The sequence below is a fragment of the Bufo bufo genome, chromosome 4, assembly GCF_905171765.1.
Source record: "Bufo bufo chromosome 4, aBufBuf1.1, whole genome shotgun sequence".
Lineage (NCBI taxonomy): Eukaryota > Metazoa > Chordata > Amphibia > Anura > Bufonidae > Bufo > Bufo bufo.
Window position 1 is genome coordinate 604,658,705 of NC_053392.1, and position 27,536 is coordinate 604,686,240.

Consider the following 27,536-nt stretch of genomic DNA (forward strand, 5'->3'; position numbering starts at 1 on the left):
GAAGCAGGACTCACAGGCTCTCTCTATGAATGGGTGAGGGAAGCAGGACTCACAGGCTTTTTCTATGAATGGGCGGGGGAAGCAGGACTCACAGGCTTTTTCTATGAATGGGCGGGGGAAGCAGGACTCACAGGCTTTTTCTATGAATGGGTGGGGGAAGCAGGACTCACAGGCTCTCTCTATGAATGGGTGGGGGAAGCAGGAGTCACAGGCTTTCTCTATGAGTGGACGGGGAAGCAGGACTCACAGGCTCTCTCTATGAATGGGCGGGGGAAGCAGGACTCACAGGCATTGTCTATGAGTTGTTAGAGGAAGCAGGACTCGCAGGCTTTCTCTATGAATCGGCGGGGGAAGCAGGATTTACTGACTCTCTCTGAGTCTTAGCAGCAGTTAAACATCATTTTATATTAAATAAATTAAAAGGGTTTCCTGAGATTTTTATCTGATCGGTGGGAGTCTGACACCGGGGTCACCCGCCAATCAGCTGTTTGAGAACGAACCAGCACTACTTTGAACACTACGGCCTTCTCAGAGCTTACCAAGCACATCGCTGTATGACGGCTGTGCTTGATATTGTGCTCAGCCCCATTCAATTCTATGGGGCCGAGCTGCTTCTAGGACATTTGATCGTCACATGGACTAGGATAAGCTGTCAGAAGGGAGCGGCACTCACTAGATTGCTGCTGCCTCCTCAAACAGCTGATTGGTGGGGGGTCCTGGGTGAAAACCCATTTAATAAAATAATAATAAACTATATACTGACTAGCTCAGCTCCTCCCCTTTTATCCTATGCTGCTGTCACATAAAGAGTTAACAGCTCTACTTCATTTACATGTTGTATCTATATTGCTGTAGTCTCATTTTTTTATTTTATTTTAGATGTCCCGCACCTAAATGGGCTTTATGCATGTATACAAAAAGCCATGAAAGTTACTTACATTCAGATAGTAGATGGGCTTGGTGACATTGAATTTGTCTATCGTAGTAATAATAATAGATGGTGTAGTGAGGAAAAACAGCACAATGAAAAGGAAAAAATTGATTGCCAGGCACCGTGCCCACCATTTTACTCCCTGCGCGGAGATATTCCCCCTATAATAAAAGATAATGAAGAGTGAGTAAACATCTGAAACAGTGCCACACCTCCCCACAGGATGTGTTTGGTACTGCAGCTAAGTTATACGTGCACACAAAAACATTATAAAAATAATATCTATCTGTATACACCAACAAGAGCTCTCAAAAAATTGCTGAAAGAGAGGTCATGCAATATTTGCCCGTCTTCCACAAATGTGTTAGGCTGTTAGGAGTTCACGCATACCACATGTCTACAATCATGTGCGCCAACCAACGTCTGCAATATCTATACTAACTGGAATCCTGACTGAAAACTAGAAATCCCTAAACCTAATACAGTCCTGATCAAAAGTTTAAGACCACTTGAAAAATGGCAAAAAATCATATTTTACATTGTTGGATCTTAACAAGGTTCCAAGTAGAGCTTCAACATGCAACAAGAAGAAATGAGAGTGAGACAAAACATTTTTTGAGCATTCAATTAATTTAATAAATAACGAATAAACTGAAACAGGCTGTTTTTCAGCTGATCCAAATTTTAGGACCACATGCCTTTAAAAGGCCAAATCTGTGCAAAGATGTGGATTCATTGTCATTTTCTGTCAGGTAGTCGCACGTTGTGATGGCAAAGGCAAAAAAACTCTCCCTTTTTGAACGTGGTCAGGTTGTTGAACTGCATAAGCAGGGTCTCTCACAGCGCGCCATCGCTGCTGAGGTGGGACGCAGTAAGACAGTCATTTGGAATTTCTTAAATGCTCCTGAGGGTTATGGAACAAAAAAGCCAAGTGGAAGACCCCAAAAAATGTCACCAGCACTGAGCCGGAGGATCCAATTGGCTATCCGTCTAGACACTGGACGATCCTCGACCCAAATTAAGGCCCTTACTGGTGCTGACTGCAGCCCCATAACCATCAGAGGGCATCTGAGACTGAAGGGCTTCAAAAACAAAAAACGTCTTCAAAGACCTCGTCTCCTTGAACGCCACAGAACTGCTTGTTTGGACTTTGCAAGAGAGCACCAAACATGGGACATTCAAAGGTGGAAGAAAGTTTTATTCTCTGATGAGAAAAAATGTAACCTTGATGGTCCTGATGGTTTCCAACGTTACTGGCATGACAAGCAGATCCCACCTGAGATGTTTTCTACGCGCCACAGTGGAGGGGGCACCATAATGGTCTGGGGGGCTTTTTCCTTCAGTGGAACAATGGAGCTTCAGGAAGTGCAGGGGCGTCAAACGGCCGCTGGCTATGTCCAGATGTTGCAGAGAGCATTCCTCATGACTGAGGGCCCTCGTCTGTGTGGTAACGACTGGGTTCTTCAACAGGACAACGCTACAGTACACAATGCCCGCAGGACAAGGGACTTCTTCCAGGAGAATAACATCACTCTTTTGGCCCATCCTGCGTCTTCCCCTGATCTAAATCCAATTGAGAACCTTCGGGGATGGATGGCAAGGGAAGTTTACAAAAATGGACAACAGTTCCAGACAGTAGATGACCTTCGTGCGGCGTCTTCACCACTTGGAGAAATGTTCCCACTCACCTCATGGAAACGCTTGCATCAAGCATGCCGAAACAATAATGGCGGAGCTACTCGTTACTGAGCTCATGTTTGGAAGTTGGATTTCTGTTTTGGGGGGTTTAGTTTTTTTTTTGGAGGTGTGGTCCTAAACGTTTGATCAGCTGAAAAACAGCCTGTTTCAGTTTATTCGTTGTTTTTTATTAAATTGAATGCTCAAAAAATGTTTTGTCTCACTCCCATGTCTTCTTGTTGCATGTTGAAGCTCTACTTGGAACCTTGTTAAGATCCAGCCATGCTATATAGGATTTTTTGACATTTTTCAAGTGGTCTTAAACTTTTGATCAGGACTGTATATTGAGTAAAGTAAGGGCGTCATCCAGATGTTTTATTGCTTCCGGATTTTGTACCTGAACCTCCTGCGATTCTTCAGGACTGTAGTAAAAGCGCCATAACTCAGGTTTAGATGAACCGCTGGAGCTCCAGAATTTGCATCCATAATATCAGCCCAAAAAAAAAACCTGTATTACACTGGTATAAAAAGTAGACTTTTTTTCCCCCTGTAAAACGAACTGAAAACGATCATTTATGGTCACAGTCATGGAGCAAAAGTTTTATTTTTGCTTGTGTGTTGGAGTGGTGTTTGCTATGACTTAATCGATAGCACAATCCGAACGGTGGTAAATGTCAGAGGAGCGATTAGATGGGCAAGCGTTCATCATCTCACTCCTTTTCTGTATTGTGAGACAATATGTATGTTCTCTGATTGATGGGGGGGGGGGGGATTGATAACATGCACAGAGGTCCATGTTGTCCCACCTCTGGGGTCATGTACAGTAACATAGGAATAATTGGATCTATACCTCTCCTCCTCATCCTCATCCTGCAGCCTGTCTGCAGGTCCCCCCAGTGCCTTGCCTCACGTTGATTAGATCATAGCTGGCTGAAGGTAAGAGGGGCTTCGCCAAACTGCTCCATCTCAGCTGCTAGCCTATATACAGTTGGAAACAGAGCTTTTACAAACTGGGTTGGGAGTATATGCAGCTCCCACTTCACTAGGCTCTATTTTCCAGCTGTATGGCTGCTAGCACCGCAATCTGCTTAGGTTTACTTTAAAGCAAAACCTTTCTCATATCTCTAGCTCAGGGGCAGACGACCCTGGAAACCTAAAAGTGACCCCATGTTGTAGGCGGGTCAAAATTGGCAGAAAACACCACAAGTAGGCAGGGACCACAGAACATAGTGCAGCAGAAAATACCGCCCCAGCAGAAGTAAAAAGCACAAAATATTGCCACCCTCGTCAAAGTATTCAACTGTATCACCATCCTGAGGACGGTGATACAGTTGAGTTCAGAAGGGCACCTGTGGTCGCTGGCCAGGTGCATAAGTACCTCATGTTCCTAGCATTAATTAATGCTCAGAGCATCAGATCATTATGGATCCAGCTGGCAGCCATGACATTGGCCCACAGGGATATTTCCCTGTAGGGTCTATGGCCAGTCCGTCCCTGCTCTAGCTGCTATACAGCCCGATATATACAGCTGTCCTTGGCAACTAAAGTGCCACCCTGCAAGGATGTAGGATATATGTCCTTGTCAGGGAAAGGGTTAAAAGCACCCAGCTTACCATGAGATGTTCTCCGGGTAGGTGGCATAGGTCACCGACCACTTTGTGGTCTGAAGCTGTTTGCTGAAGCGCGATGGCTGCGGTTCTGTTGCACATTTGTAGCGATGGCACTTGATGGCGTTGAAATCTTTCAGAATGCTGAGAAAACACAAAATCTTAATAATTCCACCACCTGACCACATATATAATGTCCTCGCTGACTGCTTGCTGCACTTACAAAGTCACCATGGACTTATCAGAAAAAGTCACAAAAGCTATCCCAATGGGCATACTCCGCGTCTGCTCCAGCTTGGAGGCGTATTCCAGCTCCAGCTTTTCTTTGACTGCAGTATAATATTCAATAGCTTCAATCTAGGGGTAAAATATCATATAAAATACATTAGCACAAGAATAATACACAAATATAAAACACATTAAAAAGGCAACAAAAAAACAAACACTGACCCACCCTGCCAGTAAATAGGCTTAAAGGGGCTGTCCAACTTTGGAAGTGACAATCCCTGGGGCCTTAACCTTCCAGTCCCTGCAGGACTAGGAAGTAGCTTGGTCCTGTGACCGCTGTGGACAATCACGGGCCTCTGCGGTCACATCGGCTTCAATGATACGTCACATCACTCAGGAGTCTGGGAAAGCTGGGTTACAGTTTCTGCAGGCTGCACATTACTCAGCAGTGATTTTCCCAAATCCGTGCACAATGTCGCCCGTTTGTTAAGAGGCACAGACCACCGGTCACATTATATCTGCCCGATACATTTTTGCCTGTTTCTGGCCTAAATTACAGTAACGCTGTCAGGCTGTGGGAGGCTACACCCCCTCGTTAAGCACTGCCACAAAGCAGCATATTTCTATAGCAGAAATATACTATAATCCCTTTTTATCAATGGTTTAACGACCCTAGGTGACCACTGTGGGTACTTACCCGCTCACAGCAAGAAATTTCACAACAGCAGAACTGTCCACATGGCTTGGGGTTAATAAAAGTGTATTCCCCGGTTCTGGTATGCAGTTTGATATAGTACGCAAGGCTTTTTTCAGCTTGTTTCCTAAAAATAAAACAAAAAATAACTTCTAAATAAATTCACTTATTGAATCCCTTCACCACCCTAGACCACCAGGGATTGTACAAATTAACCGCTTTACTGACTTATACTGCCAGAAACTTTACCATTAAACCATTCACTACCCTTATCCACCGGAAATTCTACAATTACCGGCTTCACCGCATTATACCATTAGAAACTTTACTATTAAACCAGTCACCACCCTAGACCACCAGGGATTGTACAATTAACCGTTTTACTGCCAGAAACTTTACTATTAAACCATTCACTACCCTTCTCCACCGAAAAATTTACAATTACCCGCTTCACCACAATATACCATCAGAAACTTTACTATTAAACCAGTCACCACCCTAGGCTACCAGGGATTTATAATTAACTGCTTCAACACCTTGTACTGCCTAAAACGTCACCATTAAACCATTCACCACCCTAGACCACCAAGGGTTTTATAATTAACTGCTATCACCACAATGTACTGCCAAAAAACTTACCATTAAACCATTCACCACCTTAGACCACCAGGGATTTTATTATTAACTGCTTCAACACCTTGCACTGCCTAAACCGTTACCATTAAACCATTCACCACCCTAGACCACCAGGGACTGTATAATTAACAGCTACACCACAATGCACTGCCAAAACCCTCAAATTTAACCATTCACCACCCAAGACTACCAAGGATTATATCATTAAACACTTTATCACATTATACAGCCAGATACTGTACTAATAAAGCATTGGCCACCCTAGACCACCAGGGATATGACCAGTAACCGCTTCACAAACCTAGACCACCAGGTGCCACTAACAGACAACAGTATCTAAAGAAGCCAATAGCTGTGAAGTCACATGTGGATGTCAGAGAGAGTTACTGTTTGGAGAACACACTCTGGAGATTGAGATCCCAAGCACTAGATTTTTATTTTCACAAAAATATTACGGTAGTATTCTGCACTCGGGGCGCCTTGTAGGTTCTACTATGTCTGCAGGCTTCCATAACTGTCGGGTGCACATGTTCTTTCCCTGAATTCTGTTCATACCATCTATGTACTTATGCATGTCCCAGATTCTGGAACAGGATTGAAGCTATTTGCAAGTTCACAGATAGTCCTTAAAGGGGTATTCCGATCACAGACAATGGGGGCATAGCGTTCGGCTATTTTCGGCGGCCCCATAGAAATGAATGAAGGGAGGCTGCACATGCACAGTGCACCCTCTGTTCATTTCCCCGCTCTGTTCTCATTGTAGAGGACCCGCACCTATTAGACAATGGGGGCATATCCTAGCAATATGCCCCCATTGTCTGTGATGGGAATACCCCTTTAAAAATCTGTAATTTTTGCTCTACGTCAATTTTTTTTTTTTTATATAAAAAAGAATGCATTTGTATTTTTGTTTTTTAGCCGGGGGGCATCTTGATGATCATTTTACAGTAAAGTCCCTGAGCCACTTCCATTAGGCTATTTTCCAATGCTGTTATCTGCTGCCACCCGGTGGTACTTTGTAGTACTACATTCACACCTTTGTTTAGAGCCTTCATCAGTATTTGGTGGTAGCAACAGCGCAGGAAGGAGCGATATTCTGACAAAATGACGCAACCCATTAGGAGTCTTTGACGTCCGTCAGGTCCCACTGGGTTCCATCATGCAATAAGTCAAAGTGGGATATGGTTGGACTATCCATGCCCTAAGCTCTTGGACCCCAGATCCAATCCAAACATGCTGTACTAGCAACTTCCAATCTCAGGGAAATAGGAGATCGGCTCTTCAGAAGTTCTGTCTAGCGCTCCAAGCAAAATTCTTCAAAATGTATTCTGACAACCAATTGTCTAGACATTGAGCTGTCCGATTTTTTTTCAGGACCCATTGAAAATGAATGGGTACAGATCTGGTCCAGATCTGTTCCGCAAAAAAACGGAACAGATCAGGAAAGAAACAACGGACGTGTGAATGGACCCTTAACGAGAGGGCATCCAGAGTTGTCAGTTTTAGACAGTTCAGTTACTGGCTGGGGATGATTTTCCTCCATGCTTTACACTGCAAATCTCCTTTTTGTAATTAGTGGCTGTTTATAAGCACAAGCCTACCAAAAACTCACAGGAGAGCGGAGAAGGAGCGCAGGATTATAAACTACAAGAAGCTAACTCGTCTTTACCTCTCACTGGAAACTCGAAGAAGGTCAGCGATGTCATAGCACAAATGTACGTCGACCACTCGGCATGTCGGATAGGCTTCACTACAAGAGAAACAGCAGGTAATCATTTTCTGTATCTTACGCAGTCACCACTAGGGGGAGTAGTGAAGCCTACCACATATGGAGCTGTAGAAATCCATGTTCAATGAGCTCCACCTACTGGTGGCTGTTGGCAGTCAGATCTTTATAATTTAAAGGGGTGGTCTTGACTACCTTCAGGATCTGTGAGGGTCCAACACCCAGCACCTCCACTGATCAGCTGTACAGAGATGGAGCAAGGAGGCTTCATGCACTGTATATTGGCCATGCCAGGCTATAGTTTTCAGTGCCAGGAGCTGCCTGATGTAAGTGCTGGGCATTGGGCCCCTACCGATCTGATATCGATGACCTACCCTAATATCTGTAGCTATAGAACCCCTTTAAAGGGAAGCAGTGGAACTGAGCCTCAGAAACGCTGCCACCCTCGCTCCTACCTGAAGTGACTGCTGATGGTCTCCTTATCAGAATCACGGGGCAGCCCCGTTATGAACAGCGTCTGCTCCACCTGCGGAAGAGAAGGACAATAAATCTCATCAATTTATTATAGGAATGTCCGGCAATGGATTTTCCATTACCCACAAGTGGCCCGTCCCTGTAGGAAATAGCACCTGGTCCTCAGGGTCACGTGGTTGGTGTCATAGGAGTTGGGGTTTATAGGGCTGCTGCAATATATGCACTGACTGATGAACTCTTCTGTACTCACCAGATTCTCCTTCTTGTATTTTATGGCAGACGTGTGATGTCGCATGAGGACGACGATTAGGATGAGAAATATGATGGCTATGACCGTGTGGACCCAAAGGAGACTGTCCCTGCAAATACACATGACATTACAGAAGGCTCATGGGAACCGAGGTGCGCTGTGTTCTGGAGCGAACCTCAGAACCCATCGAATTGTCCCAACACCCGAAACGGTCACATACGTCCCGATAACACCCAATAAAGAGCAACATTGGTCGATGAAAGACATCTTTAGCAGACGAGCTGGAATATTCCACTTGCTTATCTACAAAGTGGAACCCATTATTAACACAGTATACAGCAAGCTCCCTCTAGTGGTGGCTGCAGGAAATCAACATTTTATGATTTGAAGGTGTATTCTCATCTTAGACATTTATGGTATACCCACAGGTTATAAAATGTCTGGGATTTGAAGGTGTGGGTCTCAGAGATTGTCCTGCTGGTCAACGCATCCAAAAGGTGGACGGGTTTACAGAAACGGCCAACTGCCGCAGAAGTGAATGGAAATTACAGAAACAGCGTAGCCCAGTGAGCTCTGCTGTTTCCACATACCTGGCCACCTCTCACAGAATGGATGCAGTGGCCAAATGGGCAGTGTGGAGCATGACGGGGTCTGCGGTCACCCATCCTAGAAGTCCCACATCTATCAGACATTTATGACATCTCCCCTTTAAGTCTATGACTCTGAAGGGGGTATAGAACTCTATCAAAAAATGTCGCTTTGACCGCTATGAAGATAAGGGGTTAAGTGATCAATTCTGCCCATGCTCTCCCTTTTGAATGAAGCCACGGACAGGCATTTGTGCTGCTGATCCATATAGCTCTATGGGGCTGCATGAAATAGTCGAGCGCTTGTCCTCCGATATCTCCGGCAGCTCCGCAGAATTACAAGGAGCGGCAACGCAATGGTCTATCCATTCTAAAAGGTGGATACAGGCTCCGTCCTCATGATTAGGGGGGGAACCAGTGGTTGGACCCCCACCAGTCAGACATTTAACCCCCAATCCTTTGGTAGGGGATAAGTTGTTGTAACGGGACAACCCTTTTAAATAAAGCAAAGTATAAAACATCGGCCAATACTCACTCATGCTGTAAATTCGCTATTGTGGTCCTGCCGAAGCTATAAGGGTCCATTTCTTAAAATACAAAAAATAAATAAAAAAATCAGTCAAAGGGCACATGTGTAGGGAGGCCTCACTACGCTCCGGCACTTGCATATAGTACATATTGGTGAGCGTTCCTGTTAGGCTACTCAGCCATGATGGCATATCAGACCTGTGTAGTGTGTACTGAGGCCCTGCTCACATTCATGGACAGGTTGCTTGTGGCCACTTTAAATCATTCCTGAGAACCCCTTTAAAGAGGTTGTCCCACGGGAATAATATCCGACATCTTTTAAACCTGCACCTGGATCTGAATTCTTTAGTAATTGCATGTAATTAAGAACGGAGCATAGCCACCGAGTTATTCAGTACAATGTATCTGTGTAGTGTCACCTGCTAATTGTTCTTTTGCTTATTTTTTTGTCCACCTCACTGAGGTGGTCGCACATGCTCAGTTCTATCCTTCAACTGCCACCAGCCACAAGTACTGTTAGAAGTTGTCACAGTTATAGGGAGAGCCCTGAAACTGAAAAACACAAAGAAGGGGTGTTCTCACGGTGTGTCCAGCTGGTTGTAAGAGTACTAGTGAGGGCATCCAGAGGATCCCCACATATGGTCTGAAGCAGTGGGAAATGGGGTAAGAAAACAGGCTCAAGGGGCGCTAAAATACTCAAAAACATCCTTTTTTTTTAATGCACCAACCTCTGTACATCTATACGACAGATGTCCCTTCTTTAAAAATGGTGCCTGCTCCACAGATCATGATAATGACGATCACAGACATTTAACCCCTCATATGCCATGGTGAATTTAACCCCCTCATATGCCATCTGCAGTGGCTTTCTCCGGGAGCACTGCACACCCAGGGCCTGAACGGCTCTCCCGTGAGGCGGTCAGGGGAGCTGTTCGTTCCTCCGAGTCCAGAACGGAGGATCACGCTCACACACGGAGCTTGATGCCCGCAATGGACTTGCTCGTGAAACAGTCCTTACAGGGAGAGCACTGCGGCAGAAATAACGGGCCCCCTGAGCTGTGTTAGGGAGAGAGCGGCAGTAAAAAGGGCGCACCTCCTGAGCTGACAGCTCAAAATAAATCTAACAGAGCAACTGCAGCAATGAATGGGAAATCTCTAGATCCATGTGATGTCCGATTTTTACATTAATTATGGGATAAGCCCTTTAATCCAGGGATTTATTCTGATTGCTGGAGTCGGGAGGGAATATTTTCCCCTAATATGGGGCGATTGTCACCCGTATGAGGTAGTATCATAGGTTGGATTTGATGGACTTGTGTTTTTTTTTCATGTGCGGGCACCAATACATGTAGGGATCAGCTGAAGAGCTCCCTCCATATTGGGCAGATCTAATAATCTGACATAACGACGCAGCTCAGGCAATAAATAAGCAATTACCAAGTAAAGACCCAGAGAGGTTGACCGGCAATATGATGGCGATGGAGAGGACGCTGGCGACAACCAGGAAGAATATGAGGTGACGCTGGAAGGAGAGGTAGTGACAAGCATCTTCTCCGCACTGCTCAAAGAAGTCTTCATCACTAGGAAGGAGGAGACGTAACATTAGAAATGATTACACATGGAGAAGCCAAGCACCAGCCATACAGCGACAGTCCTACAGGGACTGTGTCATGTCTGTCGCTATACAGTCAGTAGGGAGATGAGAAATAATAGCTTTGTTCTACAGTTTCTCTTGAATGGAGCTAGCTGCAGATCCCTGGAGGCCCGGAGCGCAGCTGTGGGGGGAAAATGTAGGACATTATTTATCACTCTTCATTCCCAGGATTGGTAGAGGCCCTTGAGGTCCAACCCTCACGACCATAAACTATCACTTTAAGGTGAGAAAACCACTTTAAGGCTCCATTCACACGTCCGCAACGTGTTTTGCAGATCCACGGAGCCGCGGATCCGCAAAACACAGACAGCGGCAATGTGCGTTCCGCATTTTGCTGGCACTAATAGAATATGCCTGTTCTTGTCCGCAATTGCGGGCAAGAATAGGACATGTTCTATTTTTTTGCGGAACGGAAGTGTGGACCCGGAAGTACGGATCCGCAATTCCGTGTCCGGGCAGCACATCGTGCTGCCCCATAGGAATGAATGGGTCCGCAATTCCGTTCCGCAAAATGCGGAACGAAATTGCGGATGTGTGAATGGAGCCTAATGGTCTCAATGACTTAAAGGCTATGGACACCTTTGTGCACTAAACATCAATAAACCCATATTTTACCGTAATGCAGCACATAATAAAACTGCACTTGTCTGTTTACTGGTATAGAAACATAGAATGTGTCGGCAGATAAGAACCATTTGGCCCATCTAGTCTGCCCAATCAGCTTTGCTTGACATGCTCCGATATGATTTTTGCTCAGTGCTCTCATCTCCTGTGAGAATCTGTGGGCGTTCCTGTGGATTTCACATGCACCAGCACAAGCTCTGCTGCCCCGCCCCCACATCCTGTTACAGTGCACAGCCCCGCCCCCACTTCCTGTTACATTGTACAGCCCCGCCCCACCGCCACATCCTGTTACACAGCACAGCTAGCAGCCACTTACATATAGGCTGCTGGAACTTGCAAGTACCTTGGTAGTAAGGTTTCTTTCCAATCCACAACATGGCGAGTCTTACAGTATGCTACAGCCTGTAATCAGCAGATCTATTTCTCACTTTCCATTCTGTAGAAAGTCCATTATTTGTGGATGCAATAGATATTTATGCTCGTAATGTTAGTGCAGCGATCTACAGTCAGAACCATGGCGTTATAAGCCTGATATAGATCTCATTACTGACGCTCTCACTACTTGCACTCTCTTCTGAATACAGTATTGTGTGCAGTCCGCACAGTGAGCGGTCACTTGTCCCACACAGATTAGTACAGTGTGATGACACCAATGCTATGTACACATATAAGTACACAATGGGGGAGATTTATCAAAACTGGTGTTAAGTAGAACTGGTGTAGTTGCCCATGGCAACCAATCAGATTCCTTCTTTCATTTCCCAATGAAGCTGTGAAAAATGAAAGGTGGAATCTGATTGGTTGCTTTACACCAGTTTTATAAACGATATATATATATATATGTAAAGAAAAAAATGGCCGCACTCTCAAACGCTTTATTCACTCCTGTGGTCGCAATGTTTTCAGCTCATTCACAGAGTCTCTTTTTTTCAAGCTATGAGCTAAAACGTTGCAACTAGTGTTGAGTGAACTTGTGTTTCAAGTTCAGCGTACAAGGTTCAGGTTATCTAAGAATTCTGTTATGGATTCCGCTACCACGGACCATAAGGGTCCATTCACACGTCCGCAACTGTTTTGCGGTCCGCAAATTGCGTATCCGCAAAACACGGACACCGGCCATGTGCGGTCCGCATTTTGCGGACCACACATGGCCAGCGCTATGATAGAAATGCCTATTCTTGTCCGTGGCTGCGGACAAGAATAGGACATGTTCTTTTTTTTTGCGGGGCCGCGGAATGGAAGTGCGGATGCAAACAGCACATAGTGGTGCTGTCCGCATCTTTTGCGGCCCCATTGAAAATGAATAGGTCCGCACCCCTTCCGGAAAATTGCGGAACGGATGCAGACGTGTGAATGGACCCTTAGTTATGGCCCGTGGTAGCAGAATCCATAACGGAATTCTTACATAACCCGAACCTGAACCTGAACTTGAAACACAAGGTCGCTCATCCCTAGTTGCGACCACAGGGGTGAATAAAGTGTTTCTCTTTTCACTAATTTTTTGTGAGAGCGCTGCCATATTTTTAAATTCTTATGTTGTCCTGGATTTGTTGCTGGATCCATTGGCCTCCACCTCCATATTTATATTTGGCCTGATGTGCTGCCATTGTTATATATTAGGGTTATTCCTGCAGTATAGAAATCTTTTGCTAGAGGTAGTTGTGCATTGTGTGTGTGTATACATACCGTATATATATATATATAGAGAGAGAGAGAGAGATATTACTCTTGTTGTGAGGCAAGGTAATAGATAATGTGATATTTTTATAGAGCAGGTCGTAATGACGTGGCGATACCTAATATGTCTATTTTTTTAATTTTATTTTGGATTTACACATTTTCTGAAAGCCTTTTTTTTATATTATTGGGGCAATTGTCTTAGGTAGAGTCTCATTTTTTTGCGGGATGAGATGACGGTTTAATTGGTGCTAACTTTGGGTAAATATGACTCTTTTGATCGCTTTTTATACCATTTGTTGGGAAGTGAGGTGGGCAAAATTTCAATTCTATCATAGTTTTGTTTTTTGTGGCGTTTACCATGCGGAGAAAGTAACATAATCCTTTTAAATATTACGTTGTTACGGACGCGGCGATACCAAACATGTTTAGTATTTTTTTTATTTTTAACCAATTATATGTGCGGATAGAGGAAGAAGTGTTTTTTTTTTACTTTTTTTTTCTTACACTTCTTTGACCCAGACCCACGTGGTTCTTGCAGATCCAGTGGGTCTGATGGTTTACAATACACTGCAGTACACTGTATAGTCTACTGCAGTGTATTTTCATAGAGCAGTGTATGTTACAGCTGACAGTCTGCACCGTTCTGCCATCCTGAAAAGGGGAGGCGGGTAGAGGAGGGAGAGAGACACAGTGCGCGCTCCCGTGTGGAGCCGGGAGGAGTTACAGAGAATCCGTCAGATGACGAATTATCTGCAAATGCACTGGGAGCAGCCGCTGTGCATAGGAAGCACAGCAGGCTGTAGAAGGAAAACCAAAAAAAACCAAAAAAAAAAAACACAACTAATTGGAAAAATGATTTTCTCCACAAAATAAATTAGTGTAATTTTTTTTTTTTTTTTACAAAGGTGTCCATATCCTTTAAGAGATTGTAGTAGGCATGCTCTATGATGTGCAGAGGTCACTGTGCAGTGAGGGGGAGGAAGCACAGCAGATTTAACACCAATTCTTAAAAAGAATGAGATGTCCCAGGAGCTTGGCTGATAGAAAGTTTCGTTTTCAGCTTTCCTTAGGCTGAGTTCACACGGGCGAGATTTCCGCGCGGGTGCAATGCGTGAGGTGAACGCATTGCACCCGCACTGAATCCTGACCCATTCACTTCTATTGGGCTGTGCACATGAGCGGTGATTTTCACGCATCACTTATGCGTTGCGTGAAAATCGCAGCATGCTCTATATAGTGCGTTTATCACGCAACGTAGGCCCCATAGAAGTGAATGGGGCTGAGTGAAAATCGCAAGCAAGTGCGGATGCGGTGCGATTTTCACGCATGGTTGCTAAGATGACAGTCTATTCACTGTATTATTTTCCCTTATAACATGGTTATAAGGGAAAATAATAGCATTCTTTAATACAGAATGCTTAGTAGAAGGTCAATTGAGGGTTAAAAAATAAAAAAATAATTAACTCACCTCCTCCTCCTCTTGATCGCGTAGTTGCCGATCTCTTCTTACTTCTTTAATCATGAGCTGCCGGTGTTCCGGAATTTTCTGCTACCCGGAATATTTTGCTACCCACGTGACTTCCGGTAGTGACGTGGGAGGTGTGTCTCTCACCTCGGCTTCTCTTTGGCTCTGCCGGGGGCTTGTCGGCGCAGGCGCGGAGGATTCACCATAGCGTGAACACGCAGAGGGTAGCAGAAAATTCCGGACCACTGCGCATGCGCAAAAAACACAGCCGAAGGTAGCAGAAAATTCCGGCCCACTGCGCATGCGCGAAGAAGACCGACCGAAGGTAGCAGAAAATTCTGGCTTCGCGCATGCGCAGTAGGCCGGAATTTTCTGCTACCTTCAGCTCCTACTGCGCCGAGCCGTCTTTTATAGCGAGCCGAAGGTAGCAGAACATTCCGGCCCACTGCGCATGCGCGAAAAAGGACGGTTTGGCGCAGTTTCGCCGAGTCAGTTAACAATAAAGTTTAACAAAATGCAAATATCTAGACCTCTTCAGCACCTCTGTGACGTTTACTTGACAGTATTATGTCTATATTGTGGAAGATAGTTTTAAGGAAATGAAATAAAGATTTAAAATGTTATATTAGTCAGCACTTCAAGCTAGACGTAATGTGGTCTGAGTGACCAATTAATAAAAATACTGTGAACGAGCAAAGGGTAGCATAAAATTCCGGCGCTCTGCGCATGCGCGAAGCCGGAATTTCCTGCTACCTTCGGTCGTCTTCTTCGCACATGCGCAGTGGGCCGGAATTTTATGCTACCTTCAGCCGTCTTTTTCGCGCATGCGCAGTGGGCCAGAATTTTATGCTACCTTCGGCGCGTTCACACCACTGCGCATGCGCAGTGCGCCGGAATTTTATGCTACCTTCGGCGCGTTCACGGTATTTTTATTAAATTGGTCACTCAGACCTCGGCGCTACTGCGCCTGCTCCAAGCAGTCTTTTTCCGCGCATGCGAAGTGGGCCAGTATCTTCGGCTCGGCGCAGGCGCAGTAGGAGCCGAAGGTAGCATAAAATTCCGGCCCACTGCGCATACGCGAAGCCAGAATTTTCTGCTACCGTCTTCGGCCGTCTTCTTCGCGCATGCGCAGTGGTGTGAACGCGCCGAAGGTAGCATAAAATTCTGGCCCACTGCGCATGCGCGAAGAAGACGACCGAAGGTAGTACATCACTCAGACCACATTACGTCTAGCTTGAAGTGCTGACTAATATAACATTTTAAATCTTTATTTCATTTCCTTAAAACTATCTTCCACAATATAGACATAATACTGTCAAGTAAACGTCAGAGAGGTGCTGAAGAGGTCTAGATATTTGCATTTTGTTAAACTTTATTGTTAACTGACTCTGCGTCTGCACCAAACCGTCTTTTCGCGCATGCGCAGTGGGCCGGAATGTTCTGCTACCTTCGGCTCGCTATAAAAGACGGCTCGGCGCAGGCGCAGTAGGATCCGAAGGTAGCAGAAAATTCCGGCCTACTGCGCATGCGCGAAGCCGGAATTTTCTGCCACCTTCGGTCGGTATTCTTCGTGCATGCGCAGTGGGCCGGAATTAACTCACCTCCGTGGTGATGGACCATGTGATGATCTCATGTGATTATCTCAGTGACGACACCACAGGTCCTTTGACAGGTCCTGAAGAAAGAACAGGAGGCCGGCAGCTACGCGATCAATTGGAGGAGGTGAGTACATTTTTTAATTTTTTTTTAACCCTCAATTGACCACCTACTAAGCATTCTGTATTAAAGAATGCTATTATTTTCCCTTATAACCATGTCATAAAGGAAAATAATTACATCTACACACCACCGAACCCAAACCTGAACTTCAGTGAAGAAGTTCGGGTCTGGGTACCACATTCAGGTTTTTATCACGCGCGTGCAAAACGCATTTCACCCGCGCAATAAAAACTGAACAGCGGAACGCAATCGGGTTCCTACTCGCGCGGGTTTGCCGCAGTACACCCGAGACGCATCCTGAACAAATCCGTCACGCCCGTGTAAACTCAGCCTTATAGTAAGGAGCAAACTTATTAGCTGGTCAGTAGTGTAGCCACAGGGGTGCACAGGTAGAAGTTGGAGCTCTGGTGCCCGAGCGGTCCCAAAGGCTCCTGTGCCAAATAATAAGACACCAGTATGGGGGGACCCCGTTACTAACTTTGACTTTGGGCCCAGGAGCTCCAAGTTCCACTTCTGTTGCTCGTATCTTAAGACATACGGTTTAGAAGATTTACGTTCTCAGAGAACTCACCCCATCTGAAATGCAGAGGATATCCAGGAGCAAAATCCCTGCAAGAAAGACAGGAGTATATGGTAGTGAATGAAATACAGCAATGTTACTGGGGCCGGTCTGTTCCTGCTCTGGATAGGTTATAAATATCTGCCCATGGGTGTCCGTCACGCAGCACCCCCAGCGATCAACTGCCTGAAGGGGCTGCAGCACTCAGACTTAAAGGGGTATTCTGGTAAGTAACAGTTATCCCCTCTTTACTCCGGAACCCCTATAGAAATGAATGGAGTGGCTGTGCACAGGTGTGACCAGCCGCTCCGGTGATTTCAGGGGGGCAGCAGGGAGTATGGTGCCCCCGTTCTTGTGATCGGTGGGGGTCCCGACGGTAGGACCCCACTGATCTGATAGTTATCCCCCATCCTGTGGATAAGGGATAACTTTTACCAACCGGAATACCCCTTTAAAGGAGTGTTCCAGGTATATTCATTTATCCTTCTGATAACTATTAGATCGGTGGGGGTCCTACGGCTGGAACCCCCACGATTACAAGAACCCCATGCATGGGTCATACCCCACGCAGACGCCCGGAAATTAACGGAGTGGACGGTCACACATGCGTGTAGCAGCTCCATTGATTTCTATGGAGTACCACAGATAGCCGAGTACAGCGCTCGTGAATGGAATGGCCGCACGCATGCCTGACCGGCCGCTCCGTTCATTTCAGGGGGGCTGTAGGGGGTACAGAGCCCCTGTTCTCATGATCGATGGGTGTCCCAGTGGTAAAATAAAGGAAAATTTGAATCTAACTAGAATAACCCTTTAATAGATCACCAGGCACAGCGCCATGGATTGCACTGTGGCTGTTCTTGGTACTGCAGCTTAATCTCATTCCTTCACAGTAAAAAGACCGCGCTGCTCGAACTGTCCAGTAGGCATCCGAATTATAATGGAGTCAGGTACAGATTTCTAATATATACGAACATTGGATAAACCAGCAGAAATCCCTTCTACTTCCGAATTGGTCCGTCTGTAGGAGCCCAAAGCTAGCGCAGATAGTGATGATGAGCCCCTGACGAAGCGAAAGCGAAACCTAGGTCGGGCAAGGACACGAGGGCCGATGGATTTTGATATGCCTATTACCTTTTAACCTTTGTGAGTAGAATAAAGTATTTATCTTACCTTCATTGGTGGTTCTTCACTATCTGCGCTAGCTTTGGGCTCCTACAGACGGACCAATTCGGAAGTAGAAGGGATTTCTGCTGGTTTATCCAATGTTCGTCTATATCGGAAATCTGTTCCTGACTCCATTATAATCTGGATGCCTACTGGACAGTTCGAGCAGCGCGGTCTTTTTACTGTGAATTGTTGACTTATGGTGTGAATTGAACCCACTCCGCCTCGAGACCTGCAGCGCTGCGAACAGGCCACGTAACGGGGAATTTTAGTTTGATTTGTTCAATCTCATTACTCGAATGTCACTACACAAAGGCCAAGTGACCACAGACCAAGGAAGACGACTCGGCGCTCGCCCAAGTAACTGGTCGGCAGGGGACAGGTCATCAATGCTTACAATTAAACAGTCTGCAATTTTCTAACACACTTTATGATGTCACACCATTTTTAAGATCTCTGATGGCTGACAGTAAATGAGAGCTTCAGGGACTGATAACCTATCCTCATCAGGTCCAGGTGATGTATTGTTACAAGAGGGAGCGCTGACACATTGTAACGCACTGTGTGTGGCAGGTGGACATGATATAGAAAGCGCTGATACATTGTAACGCACTGTGTGTGTGGCAGATGGACATGATGTAGAAAGCGCTGATACATTGTAACGCTCTGTGTGTGTGGCAGGTGGACATGATGTAGAAAGCGCTGATACATTGTTACGCTCTATGTGTGGCAGGTGGACATGATGTAGAAAGCGCTGATACATTGTAACGCTGTGTGTGTGTGGCAGGTGGACATGATGTAGAAAGCGCTGATACATTGTAACGCACTGTGTGTGGCAGGTGGACATGATATAGAAAGCGCTGATACATTGTAACGCTCTGTGTGTGTGGCAGGTGGACATGATGTAGAAAGCGCTGATACATTGTAACGCTCTGTGTGTGTGGCAGGGGGACATGATGTAGAAAGCGCTGATACATTGTAACGCACTGTGTGTGTGGCAGGTGGACATGATATAGAAAGCGCTGATACATTGTAACGCTGTGTGTGTGGCAGGTGGACATGACATAGAAAGCGCTGATACATTGTAACGCACTGTGTGTGTGGCAGGTGGACATGATGTAGAAAGCGCTGATACATTGTAACGCACTGTGTGTGTGGCAGGTGGACATGATGTAGAAAGCGCTGATACATTGTAACGCTGTGTGTGTGTGGCAGGTGGACATGATGTAGAAAGCGCTGATACATTGTAACGCTCTGTGTGTGGCAGGGGGACATGATATAGAAAGCGCTGATACATTGTAACGCTCTGTGTGCGGCAGGTGGACATGATGTAGAAAGCGCTGATACATTGTAACGCACTGTGTGCGGCAGGGGGACATGATGTAGAAAGCGCTGACACATTGTAACGCTCTGTGTGTGGCAGGTGGACATGATGTAGAAAGCGCTGATACATTGTAACGTACTGTGTGTGGCAGGTGGACATGATGTAGAAAGCGCTGATACATTGTAACGCACTGTGTGTGGCAGGTGGACATGATATAGAAAGCGCTGATACATTGTAACGCTGTGTGTGTGGCAGGTGGACATGATGTAGAAAGCGCTGATACATTGTAACGCTCTGTGTGTGGCAGGTGGACATGATGTAGAAAGCGCTGATACATTGTAACGCTCTGTGTGTGGCAGGTGGACATGATATAGAAAGCGCTGATACATTGTAACGCTCTGTATGTGGCAGGTGGACATGATGTAGAAAGCGCTGATACATTGTAACGCACTGTGTGTGGCAGGGGACATGATGTAGAAAGCGCTGATACATTGTAACGCTCTGTGTGTGGCAGGGGGACATGATGTAGAAAGCGCTGATACATTGTAACGCTCTGTGTGTGGCAGGGGGACATGATGTAGAAAGCGCTGATACATTGTAACGCTCTGTGTGTGGCAGGGGGACATGATGTAGAAAGCGCTGATACATTGTAACGCTCTGTGTGTGGCAGGTGGACATGATGTAGAAAGCGCTGATACATTGTAACGCTCTGTGTGTGTGGCAGGGGACATGATGTAGAAAGCGCTGATACATTGTAACGCTCTGTGTGTGGCAGGGGGACATGATGTAGAAAGCGCTGATACATTGTAACGCTCTGTGTGTGTGGCAGGGGGACATGATGTAGAAAGCGCTGATACATTGTAACGCTGTGTGTGTGGCAGGTGGACATGATGTAGAAAGCGCTGATACATTGTAACGCTCTGTGTGTGGCAGGGGGACATGATGTAGAAAGCGCTGATACATTGTAACGCTCTGTGTGTGTGGCAGGTGGACATGATGTAGAAAGCGCTGATACATTGTAACGCTGTGTGTGTGTGGCAGGGGGACATGATGTAGAAAGCGCTGATACATTGTAACGCTCTGTGTGTGTGGCAGGTGGACATGATGTAGAAAGCACTGATACATTGTAACGCTGTGTGTGTGGCAGGGGGACATGATGTAGAAAGCGCTGATACATTGTTACGCTCTATGTGTGGCAGGTGGACATGATGTAGAAAGCGCTGATACATTGTAACGCTCTGTGTGTGTGGCAGGTGGACATGATGTAGAAAGCGCTGATACATTGTAACGCTCTGTGTGTGGCAGGGGGACATGATGTAGAAAGCGCTGATACATTGTAACGCTCTGTGTGTGGCAGGTGGACATGATGTAGAAAGCGCTGATACATTGTAACGCTGTGTGTGTGGCAGGGGACATGATGTAGAAAGCGCTGATACATTGTAACGCTCTGTGTGTGGCAGGGGGACATGATGTAGAAAGCGCTGATACATTGTAACGCTCTGTGTGTGGCAGGGGGACATGATGTAGAAAGCGCTGATACATTGTAACGCTGTGTGTGTGTGGCAGGTGGACATGATGTAGAAAGCGCTGATACATTGTAACGCTGTGTGTGTGGCAGGTGGACATGATGTAGAAAGCGCTGATACATTGTAACGCTCTGTGTGTGGCAGGGGGACATGATGTAGAAAGCGCTGATACATTGTAACGCTGTGTGTGTGGCAGGGGGACATGATGTAGAAAGCGCTGATACATTGTAACGCACTGGGTGTGGCAGGTGGACATGATATAGAAAGCGCTGATACATTGTAACGCTCTGTGTGTGTGGCAGGGGGACATGATGTAGAAAGCGCTGATACATTGTAACGCTCTGTGTGTGGCAGGTGGACATGACATAGAAAGCGCTGATACATTGTAACGCACTGTGTGTGTGGCAGGTGGACATGATGTAGAAAGCGCTGATACATTGTAACGCACTGTGTGTGTGGCAGGTGGACATGATGTAGAAAGCGCTGATACATTGTAACGCTGTGTGTGTGTGGCAGGTGGACATGATGTAGAAAGCGCTGATACATTGTAACGCTCTGTGTGTGGCAGGGGGACATGATATAGAAAGCGCTGATACATTGTAACGCTCTGTGTGTGGCAGGGGGACATGATGTAGAAAGCGCTGATACATTGTAACGCTCTGTGTGTGGCAGGGGGACATGATGTAGAAAGCGCTGATACATTGTAACGCTCTGTGTGTGGCAGGGGGACATGATGTAGAAAGCGCTGATACATTGTAACGCTGTGTGTGTGTGGCAGGTGGACATGATGTAGAAAGCGCTGATACATTGTAACGCTGTGTGTGTGGCAGGGGGACATGATGTAGAAAGCGCTGATACATTGTAACGCTGTGTGTGTGGCAGGGGGACATGATGTAGAAAGCGCTGATACATTGTAACGCACTGGGTGTGGCAGGTGGACATGATATAGAAAGCGCTGATACATTGTAACGCTCTGTGTGTGGCAGGGGGACATGATGTAGAAAGCGCTGATACATTGGAACGCTCTGTGTGTGGCAGGTGGACATGATGTAGAAAGCGCTGATACATTGTAACGCACTGTGTGTGTGGCAGGTGGACATGATGTAGAAAGCGCTGATACATTGTAACGCTGTGTGTGTGTGGCAGGTGGACATGATGTAGAAAGCGCTGATACATTGTAACGCTCTGTGTGTGGCAGGGGGACATGATATAGAAAGCGCTGATACATTGTAACGCTCTGTGTGCGGCAGGTGGACATGATGTAGAAAGCGCTGATACATTGTAACGCACTGTGTGCGGCAGGGGGACATGATGTAGAAAGCGCTGACACATTGTAACGCTCTGTGTGTGGCAGGTGGACATGATGTAGAAAGCGCTGATACATTGTAACGCTCTGTGTGTGGCAGGTGGACATGATGTAGAAAGCGCTGATACATTGTAACGTACTGTGTGTGGCAGGTGGACATGATGTAGAAAGCGCTGATACATTGTAACGCATTGTGTGTGGCAGGTGGACATGATATAGAAAGCGCTGATACATTGTAACGCTCTGTGTGTGGCAGGTGGACATGATGTAGAAAGCGCTGATACATTGTAACGCTCTGTGTGTGGCAGGTGGACATGATGTAGAAAGCGCTGATACCTTGTAACGCTCTGTGTGTGGCAGGTGGACATGATATAGAAAGCGCTGATACATTGTAACGCTCTGTGTGTGGCAGGTGGACATGATATAGAAAGCGCTGATACATTGTAACGCTCTGTGTGTGGCAGGTGGACATGATGTAGAAAGCGCTGATACATTGTAACGCACTGTGTGTGGCAGGGGACATGATGTAGAAAGCGCTGATACATTGTAACGCTCTGTGTGTGGCAGGGGGACATGATGTAGAAAGCGCTGATACATTGTAACGCTCTGTGTGTGGCAGGGGGACATGATGTAGAAAGCGCTGATACATTGTAACGCTCTGTGTGTGGCAGGGGGACATGATGTAGAAAGCGCTGATACATTGTAACGCTCTGTGTGTGGCAGGTGGACATGATGTAGAAAGCGCTGATACATTGTAACGCTCTGTGTGTGGCAGGTGGACATGATGTAGAAAGCGCTGATACATTGTAACGCTCTGTGTGTGTGGCAGGGGGACATGATGTAGAAAGCGCTGATACATTGTAACGCTCTGTGTGTGGCAGGTGGACATGATGTAGAAAGCGCTGATACATTGTAACGCTCTGTGTGTGGCAGGGGGACATGATGTAGAAAGCGCTGATACATTGTAACGCTCTGTGTGTGTGGCAGGTGGACATGATGTAGAAAGCGCTGATACATTGTAACGCTGTGTGTGTGGCAGGTGGACATGATGTAGAAAGCGCTGATACATTGTAACGCTCTGTGTGTGGCAGGGGGACATGATGTAGAAAGCGCTGATACATTGTAACGCTCTGTGTGTGGCAGGTGGACATGATGTAGAAAGCGCTGATACATTGTAACGCTCTGTGTGTGGCAGGTGGACATGATGTAGAAAGCGCTGATACATTGTAACGCTGTGTGTGTGTGGCAGGGGGACATGATGTAGAAAGCGCTGATACATTGTAACGCTCTGTGTGTGTGGCAGGTGGACATGATGTAGAAAGCACTGATACATTGTAACGCTCTGTGTGTGGCAGGGGGACATGATGTAGAAAGCGCTGATACATTGTAACGCTCTGTGTGTGGCAGGTGGACATGATGTAGAAAGCGCTGATACATTGTAACGCTGTGTGTGTGGCAGGGGACATGATGTAGAAAGCGCTGATACATTGTAACGCTCTGTGTGTGGCAGGGGGACATGATGTAGAAAGCGCTGATACATTGTAACGCTGTGTGTGTGTGGCAGGTGGACATGATGTAGAAAGCGCTGATACATTGTAACGCTGTGTGTGTGTGGCAGGGGGACATGATGTAGAAAGCGCTGATACATTGTAACGCTGTGTGTGTGGCAGGGGGACATGATGTAGAAAGCGCTGATACATTGTAACGCACTGGGTGTGGCAGGTGGACATGATAATGCTTTAGGCCTCTACCGATAACGTTTTATTGCACTGTGTTATAGGTCTGAGATACATTCCTGTATTCATATTTAAAGTCGACCCCGATGGTCTGTGGGGTGATCTGTCATTTATGTGGCACCCGAAACCATCGCTTCCTGACAGAACATCAGTCCAGGGAAACAGGGAAGAGTGCTGCTGACCAACACTGAGTCTGTATGGGGAAGAACAATAGGGATCACTCATCCCCACAGAGAGGAGATGTAAATGCAGCAACAATCGGGAACAAATGGTTCATTCCCAATCATTACCCTTTGTACAAGCCCATATATATCTATAGGCTCTAACATGAGGAGTCTGCAGGTTTAACTCCCTGTACATAGGACATGATCCGTGTGACGTGACGCTGATGCTGTACATACCTTGTCCTTTTCTAGTTCCTCATTAAAAGAGGATTGTGAGGATAATCTACGGTAACTCCACTCTGGCAAACTGTAAGGTAAAAAACAACAACAACCTAAGAAACAAGACCAAGTCACTGTGTACATACATTACTTATCCTGTACTGATCCTGAGTTACATCCTGTATTATACTCCAGAGCTGCACTCACTATTCTGCTGGTGCAGTCACTGTGTACATACATTACATTACTTATCCTGTACTGATCCTGAGTTACATCCTGTATTATACTCCAGAGCTGCACTCACTATTCTGCTGGTGCAGTCACTGTGTACATACATTACTTATCCTGTACTGATCCTGAGTTACATCCTGTATTCTACTCCAGAGCTGCACTCACTATTCTGCTGGTGCAGTCACTGTGTACATACATTACTTATCCTGTACTGATCCTGAGTACATCCTGTATTATACTCCAGAGCTGCACTCACTATTCTGCTGGTGCAGTCACTGTGTACATACATTACTTATCCTGTACTGATCCTGAGTTACTTCCTGTATTATACTCCAGAGCTGTACTCACTATTCTGCTGGTGCAGTCACTGTGTACATACATTACATTACTTATCCTGTACTGATCCTGAGTTACATCCTGTATTATACTCCAGAGCTGCACTCACTATTCTGCTGGTGCAGTCACTGTGTACATACATTACTTATCCTGTACTGATCCTGAGTTACATCCTGTATTATACTCCAGAGCTGCACTCACTATTCTGCTGGTGGAGTCACTGTGCACATACATTACATTACTTATCCTGTACTGATCTGCAGAACTGCTTCTGCTGTTTGCTCAGATAAGTCCTTTACTTTATTATGTTTCCTTGCTGGCTTGAATTTAGGTGACCCTGACTCCGTCCGTATTAAGTGCAGGGAGCCGGTGGTCGTGTCCCCTCACTATTATAGGGTTTTCAGGTGTCACACAGACTTAAGTACGTGGGCATGCAATCGTCCACCATCGAGACCCTTGCATGTGCATAGCAGTCAGGGAGAGCTCTTAGGGTTTTATAGGGCTCACCTATAAGCTCCTTAGTTTGGGATCAAGCCAGTCGCTCGTTTATTCATAAGTTCCAGCTATCTGCAAACTTCACCCGTGACAATACCTTACTTATCCTGTACTGATCCTGAGTTACATCCTGCATTATACTCCAGAGCTGCACTCACTATTCTGCTGGTGCAGTCACTGTGTACATACATTACATTACTTATCCTGTACTGATCCTGAGTTACATCCTGTATTATACTCCAGAGCTGCACTCACTATTCTGCTGGTTCAGTCACTGTGTACATACATTACATTACTGATCCTGAGTTACATCCTGTATTATACTCCAGAGCTGCACTCACTATTCTGCTGGTCCAGTCACTGTGTACATACATTACGTATCCTGTACTGATCCTGAGTTACATCCTGTATTTTACTCCAGAGCTGCACTGACTATTCTGCTGGTGCAGTCACTGTGTACATACATTACTTATCCTGTACTGATCCTGAGTTACATCCTGTATTATACTCCAGAGCTGCACTCACTATTCTGCTGGTGCAGTCACTGTGTACATACATTACATTACTTATCCTGTACTGATCCTGAGTTACATCCTGTATTATACTCCAGAGCTGCACTCACTATTCTGCTGGTGCAGTCACTGTGTACATACATTACATTACTTATCCTGTACTGATCCTGAGTTACATTCTGTATTATACTCCAGAGCTGCACTCACTATTCTGCTGGTGTAGTCACTGTGTACATACATTACTTATCCTGTACTGATCCTGAGTTACATCCTGTATTACACTCCAGAGCCGCACTCACTATTCTGCTGGAGGAGTCACTGTGTACATACATTACTTATCCTGTACTGATCCTGAGTTACATCCTGTATTATACTCCAGAGCTGTACTCACTATTCTGCTGGTGCAGTCACTGTGTACATACATTACATTACTTATCCTGTACTGATCCTGAGTTACATCCTGTATTATACTCCAGAGCTGCACTCACTATTCTGCTGGTGCAGTCACTGTGTACATACATTACATTACTTATCCTGTACTGATCCTGAGTTACATCCTGTATTATACTCCAGAGCTGCACTCACTATTCTGCTGGTGCAGTCACTCTGTACATCCATTACACTACTTACCTGTCATTGTCATATACAAGTGCCACCCGTCCATAATCCCAGAATTTCTTCCGAATGATGGAGAAAGCTAGCAGCAACAACTAAATAAAAGAAAGCATTATAAACATTTCTGGTGGAGGTGCATCTAATGGTCTCCACCCCTCCCAGCCCCCACCCCCTTAAAACGGAGGAAGAGCAGGTCCCTGGTACATGGATCACAATGTGCATCCACAGTGGCCACGTAGATAATACGACTAGTGGTCAATAGAACTGGGGAAGATAAGGGGCTGCAAGAAATGCAAGCCGACGCTTATCTCCAGGGCACCATAAATGGAAATGACAAACATAGGACGACTGGATTTTTTCAGTATTCCACCATTAACCATCAGAATGTTATTTCAATAGAACTAAGGGAGATAAGCAGCTACAGACAAGTAATGCCGCTCATCTCCCAGGCAACATACTATTGAATACGTCTTCCCTAATTCCCAGTGGTCACTGGGTCTAATTATAAGGATTATAATCACCAGGAAGGGGTAGGGTAGACATCACTGTATACAGACCACCTACCACAAAACAGATGACGTCCAGCACCAAGACAGTGGGGATTCCTCCAAACGTCACCCCTTGGAGGACAGTGCTTCCCGCCTGCCCGTTGTAGCAGTAACTCTGGTTATCATTGGAACTATTCCCGATGCGGTGGTCGTTCCAGGCAGTGAAGGAGGTGGAGTAATCCATAAAATGAAATGGGAAGGAATGGAACATCCGGCCTGATCTGCAATAGAGGAATACAAAGGAGCGCCGGAACCTTAGTGTGACACTGTACAGGCAGTTTTGCCATGTGCAATAGGGATGTATACACAGTTTGCAGTGAG

General features: G+C 45.9%; 1 protein-coding gene across 1 annotated transcript in view; it reads right to left on the minus strand.

The window, feature by feature from the left end:
- Positions 1–27,536, minus strand: part of TMEM63A (transmembrane protein 63A) — a 61,639-nt gene that overhangs the window by 11,708 nt on the left and 22,395 nt on the right. The window contains exons 2-14 of the mRNA XM_040430575.1: positions 27,232–27,436; positions 26,683–26,762; positions 24,497–24,566; positions 17,052–17,089; positions 10,776–10,918; positions 9,346–9,397; positions 8,224–8,332; positions 7,955–8,025; positions 7,443–7,523; positions 5,141–5,264; positions 4,439–4,572; positions 4,222–4,359; positions 939–1,092 (exon numbers count right to left, since the gene is read on the minus strand). Of these exons, the coding sequence (XP_040286509.1) occupies positions 939–1,092; positions 4,222–4,359; positions 4,439–4,572; positions 5,141–5,264; positions 7,443–7,523; positions 7,955–8,025; positions 8,224–8,332; positions 9,346–9,397; positions 10,776–10,918; positions 17,052–17,089; positions 24,497–24,566; positions 26,683–26,762; positions 27,232–27,426 (1,389 nt within the window). The 5' untranslated portion in view covers positions 27,427–27,436. The remainder of the gene's footprint in view (positions 1–938; positions 1,093–4,221; positions 4,360–4,438; positions 4,573–5,140; positions 5,265–7,442; positions 7,524–7,954; positions 8,026–8,223; positions 8,333–9,345; positions 9,398–10,775; positions 10,919–17,051; positions 17,090–24,496; positions 24,567–26,682; positions 26,763–27,231; positions 27,437–27,536) is intronic.